At 49.8% G+C, this 5,449-nt stretch overlaps 1 protein-coding gene across 1 annotated transcript; it reads left to right on the top strand.

Moving 5' to 3' along the window:
- Positions 1–561: 561 nt before the first annotated feature.
- On the top strand, positions 562–3,150 carry LOC103811608 (lissencephaly-1 homolog). The gene is made up of 3 exons (XM_009084592.1): positions 562–659; positions 1,262–1,418; positions 2,628–3,150. The coding sequence occupies exons 1-3, from the start codon at positions 621–623 to the stop codon at positions 2,699–2,701; spliced, it is 270 nt and encodes an 89-aa protein (XP_009082840.1). The 5' UTR covers positions 562–620; the 3' UTR covers positions 2,702–3,150.
- The last annotated feature ends 2,299 nt before the right edge of the window (positions 3,151–5,449 follow it).

Below are 5,449 nucleotides of genomic sequence, written 5' to 3'. Positions count from 1 at the left end.
GGGACCTGTTTGAGGGGGCAGGGCCGGCCTGGGGGGGCTCAAGGCCTGGCCGGGGGGCTCGGCTAGGGCAGAGACCATCCCAGAGACTTGGCTGTCAGTGACACTGCGCCTGGTTACACAGAGAAATAATTCAAGAGGAGTAACTTTTCAGAAATTCTTACTCCTGCTTCGCTGCATTTCGTGGAGAATGAGAGCAGGGAGGTTTGTGTGAGCTGTGTCCTCGTTTGGCCTGAGATGTCAGACTCCACCTGGCTGTGCCTGCTTGTAGCAGAGCAAGGTTTGCAGCAGGGCAGTGTGTGTTCCAAGTGCTATTCTGATCGTGGTGTTAACAGGGGACAGAACCATTTCTTTTCCCAGACTGTTTAGTTCCCATTTCTGTTCAGTTCTCCTGGTGTTAGTGCCCCTGCCCCAGCTTTGGCAGTGTGGGTTTGCTTGCTGTAAGCTGCTGTGGGATCTGGTTCGGTACTAAGCAATTGCACTGGGAGGGGATCTGCTTCCTTCCTCCTCTTCCCCCTTCCACCCATGTATGTCATAACTTAAACCATGATTTTCTGTAGACTAAGAAGAGTGGCAAGCCTGGGCCTTTTCTGCTGTCTGGATCCAGAGACAAGACCATTAAGATGTGGGACATTAGCACTGGCATGTGCCTTATGACACTTGTAAGTCCATTGGTGTTTTTCTGGTGGCCAGAGCCAGTTTTCATTCAATGTGTTACTTTGTGTGTCATGTGTCCAGGGGAAGTTAGAGCTATGGAAATAAGGCAAACACTGTGAATACAGTTTTAACAGCTTCTGTAGCTCAGATCCTGTTGTTGCTAAGAAATCCCGAGAAGCTCAAAGCCCACAGTGTGTCTGCAGTGCTGTGGTGTAGGCTCTGAGATGAGGAGCTTGGTTTGTCTGCAGAAATGCTGATAGTGATCTGAGTTTTGTCTGCTGCAAAATGTCGTGTCCTTCCCACGTGTGGGACTTCCCGCGGGCCGTGGCCATGCTCCCCGGATTCCGGTGGCACCGGCTGCTGGGACTGGGCCGGGGAGCAGGAGCACTGCAGATCACATGAGGGCTGCAGTTTGTTTGCCTTCAAGGACAGGAGCTCGCATTGTTGGGAGCGCTGATAGAGGTGTAATAATAGAACTGGAGATGAGCTGTGCTCTGGCAGTTGGAGCAGCTCGGCGCTGTCCCGTGGGGCTGGGGTCCCTGCAGGTGGAGGTGTGGGGCCCTCACTCACACCTGCACCTGCTCACTCCTCTCTCCTTGTGCACAAGGTGGGCCATGATAACTGGGTACGTGGTGTCCTGTTCCATTCTGGGGGAAAGTTTATTTTGAGCTGTGCTGATGACAAGACTCTCCGTGTCTGGGACTTCAAGAACAAGCGATGCATGAAAACCCTCAACGCGCACGAACACTTTGTTACCTCTTTGGGTACGTATTGCTCCCCGTGCTTACTGCCAAGGCAGAGCCAGAGCTGCTGCATCTCCCCAGCTGCAGCAAGCACCAGCCTGGCATGCACCTCGCGAGGCCTTGTGCTCTGTGTGTGTTAATCAAATAAGGGCAGAGAGCAGTTGGAGTATGCTGGATTTTTCGACTTCTGCTGCCAGTGTTGTACATGGATAAGGGATCTTAACTGCCAGGGAGGTCTGGAACCTGTCACCAGAGTGTGCAGGCATCTGGGGAGTGCTCTAGTGCCAGTGCTTGCCCAGCTGAAGGAAGAGGAGTGGGGTGTGCACAAAACAGTCAGAACACAAAGTACTTTGAAGTCCTGGGCCTTCCTGGCTGGTGTTACCAAATCTTGGCAGACAGTAGTTCCCCCTGCCCTGGCAAAGCCAGCACAAACCCACTCCTCCCTGCTCAGCAAAGCTGGCTCTGCTCTGGACTCTGTTGATTTTTGAGTCTGTGTTTCTCCGTCAGTCTGTAGCTCCACCAGCAAAGCTGTGTGAGTTAGGTCACCAGGGAGCCTGGAGCTGGTTCCTGAGGGTTCCTGCCCACACTGGCAGGTCTGATCCAGTGCAGGGTTTGACTTCCCCTGGGGTGGCCGAGGACAGCAGATGAGAAAGGGTGAGGAGGAGTATGATGAGGATCATCAAACCCTTGGCAGGGCCTGATTAGCCCCCTGGAATGGGCTGCCTTGGTCACAGCTGGCTTTGCTGACCCTTCCTGCAGTGAGGGTGGCTGATTCCTCTGGGTTAAACTTCCCTGTCCTGCCTCCGAGCCAGTCCAAGATGGATTTATGTGTAAAATATTTTGGGATCTCTCAAGGAACAGTGTACTGTACATTTTCGAGCTCCAGCTCACTGTCTGTGGCAAAAAGTCAGGTTACCTTGACTCTTGTTACATACCTGAAGTTCTGTTTCCTGGTAGGGTTTAAGGGTTTTATCGATGTCAGATGTTTTGAACTCTTCTCTGTTACAACTTTATCGTGATTTCTTTTCTGGGAAAGTACTTTTATAACTGAACTGAAACTGGATTTTCACACTTGACAAAATTGCAGCAGGAGAGAATGTGCAGAATTACAGCCATGAGGAGCTTTGAAATTTGTCTTTGAGCTGGTGGAGTTGTTTTGAAAAGTCCAGTGAGAGTGGGAGTGCTGTGGGTTCAGGTCTGTTGGTAACGTGAGGTTTTGTCTCCTGGCAGATTTCCACAAGACAGCCCCATACGTGGTGACTGGGAGTGTAGATCAAACAGTAAAAGTGTGGGAGTGTCGCTGATGGAGTTCACGGCGACCCCTTCCTCTGGATGCACTCAGATACCATGGTTACCCATCGAGCTCTGTTTAAATAAATATTGTCCTTTCATGTAAATTATTCTGGATGTAGATTGAGCTTATTAAATGTTACACACAAAGTATTCATGCATGGTGAATCCAAATTGTATACTGTAAATTTACATACGTTGTCTAGAGTACCATAGGTTTAAGAACATGGGCTGGCACTGGTCACGTCGGACCTGAGCAGGCAGGCGCGGGCGGAATGGGGCACTTAACTGCATAGTTGACAGTGTCGTTATGTTGGATAATTATACCTGTTTTTCTTTCTGCTGTCTGGTGGTGCCTGAATTGGTGACCTCGTTTGGGAAAAGTTTTGTAGGGCTCTTTCAGAAATGTGTATCTATGTAACATCACTTAAGTGTGCTTAATAAATCTTCTCTAAGAATACTAGATAATAAGGCTGCAATTCAGAATCTTCTGAACCTTATCTGTAATTAATGGAAATTAATTAAACTCTGGAATATTTGTCATGAAACATTTGCCAAATCAACCGAAAACACTTGTTTTGGCCTCCTATCATGCAGGGGTTGGTATATTTATAGAACTGACTGTAAACCTGAATGAAGACAACAAATCTTAGTAGCAGCTGATGTGATAAATGTATTTATTTTTTATTTGGTCATTCAATGGTTAAGCTGTGTTGTTAAACTAAGTTTAAATGGGGTTTTTGTTTGGTTTTTTTATGCTAGACAAACTTCCAGGAGGAGTTGTCCATCCCACTAGAGTTTAGTGATCCAGTTTCCAGTAGAGCTTCCTCTCCCAAATGACTGCCATGGTCCAACTTGCTGTTTGCTTTCCATGTTTGTTAGAGATGTGCAATTCCTATCACACAGCAGGGTCAAAGGACACCTCCCTCACTCACTGGCAGGACGCTGGGGCATGCAGCAGTTTCTGGATTTTGTTAGTGCCTCCTTGGAAACCCTTTGACAATGAGGTGATCCTCACCTTGGCACCGTGGCTCCAGTACCAGCGTCCTGGGGTTTGCATGTGGAGAGACACTTGGGCACTGCAGTGCTCTGGGGGCAGCACTGAAGGTCAGCCCGAGCCTGCGAGGCAGTGAGCCAGGCCCCAGCCCTGCCCCAGCCCAACTCCCACAGGAGATGGTGGTGGTATACGCAGTTTGTAATTTGCATATCCCTAAAGTTACATATTTTGATCTGAAACGAATTAAAATACTATGGATTAATATTTTAATCAGCATTTTGTGACAGATTCCATTGTAGATAACGAAGAATGACCATACTTACCAGACTAACCAGGTCTTTTTAGAAATTCCCTTTGAAATGGGCAGTACAATGCAGTACCAGTCTGATGTTTTAACAGGTGAATCTGTGCTTTGTTTTATTCCTTTGGTTTAATCCGTGGCTTTTAAACTGTCCCTTGTACAGCTGAGGGTCCCCGACCAGCACAGGGAGGGCCCAGGGCCCTGCACGCTGCCCTGGGGGAGGGAGGAGCTGGGTGGGCTGTGGGGGCCCCTGGGAAGGGCTGGAGGGTCCTGACGTGGTGTTTCCAGAGCAGGTTAAGATCCAGTGGCTTCTGTCATCTTGGGGTGTGTTGCTGCACTTGAGCATGCACGAGTCAAGTCTTTTTCCTTTGTTAGCTGCTTGGACTGGAAACATTTGCTGCTTTTTGTCCTGTTGGAAAATTCCAGATACACAAGTAATGCATCTTAAATCCCTCCATGCATCTGCAATTGTAAAGTAATGACATCTGTTTAATTCCTGGTAGGACCTAGAAACTTTATTTAAGTCTGAAGTAAAGCACCCTCATGTACATAACTCAAACCTGAATGAGAAATTAAAGGTACCTGTGACGTGGAAGTTGTCTACTGCATTTTTTCCCCACAGCAAACAAGCGTTGCCAGGACTCAGAGCCCCAGTGCTGGCAGCACATGTCAGTGCTGCCCTGCAGATCCAGCCCCCTCCTGGGGCAGCAGGGAGTGATCTCAGGGATGGTCCTGCCCAGGCTGGGGCTGGAGGGGGAGCACAGGGCAGGGCTGAGGGATCCCAGCACCGGGCTGGACTGTGCTCAGCTTCTCCCCCTGGCTGTGTCAGCTCAGTGCCTTTCCTGTGGTCAGAACTGAACAAAGGAGGTTACTGGGTTGGATTAGGAGCTAAATGGATTGGAGGGTTCAGGAGGGTCACTGTGTCCGGCCGTGGTGCCAGGGAGTCCCTGGGGCTTGGGGGTCAGGGTGCTTGCTGCAAGTGCAACACAGTCAGGTTCAGACAGAATCTGGAGGTTGATGTTTTATAGCATCTTGCACTTTAGAAGGTGAAACAAACCCGTCCTGCTTTGTGTGTGGTGTGACCAAGGTGTGCCGGGGCACTGAGGAAAGGAGAACCACCCCTAGTAGCTGGTGAGGGGCTGTGGGCACTGTGTGTCAGAGCTCCCCCAGCCTGGGCTGTCCCCTCAGCCCCTGTTCCCTCTGCCTCCTCCTGCCCCATGAACTGCCCGAGCAGTCCCTCTCGGACAGCTCCTGACTCCCTGGGAGCTGTTTGAAAGGAAGTTATGCTTTGTTTGTGTAGACAGTGGTGGCTTGGTAATCCTTTCATGATTTGAGTATTGCAAATGCTGAGTGAAGGCAAAGCGCCCTTGGAGTGAGCTGTTGTGTCCAGCTGTACATAACGTCCGTGTATGAAACGATACAGAGAGTCCTGTAGCAAGAGCACGTGCATAGAGGGGTGGGAGG

The sequence above is a fragment of the Acanthisitta chloris genome, unplaced genomic scaffold (assembly GCF_000695815.1).
Source record: "Acanthisitta chloris isolate BGI_N310 unplaced genomic scaffold, ASM69581v1 Scaffold35321, whole genome shotgun sequence".
In the NCBI taxonomy this organism is placed as follows: domain Eukaryota; kingdom Metazoa; phylum Chordata; class Aves; order Passeriformes; family Acanthisittidae; genus Acanthisitta; species Acanthisitta chloris.
This window is presented reverse-complemented; position numbering and strand designations above follow the sequence as displayed.

Excerpts from the sequence above, each read along its gene's own strand:
- LOC103811608 (XM_009084592.1), top strand. The coding sequence starts at position 621 with ATGTGGGACATTAGCACTGGCATGTGCCTTATGACACTT. Across the intron at positions 660-1,261 it reads GCATGTGCCTTATGACACTT|GTGGGCCATGATAACTGGGT; the intron begins GTAAGTCCATTG and ends CTTGTGCACAAG. Across the intron at positions 1,419-2,627 it reads ACACTTTGTTACCTCTTTGG|ATTTCCACAAGACAGCCCCA; the intron begins GTACGTATTGCT and ends GTCTCCTGGCAG.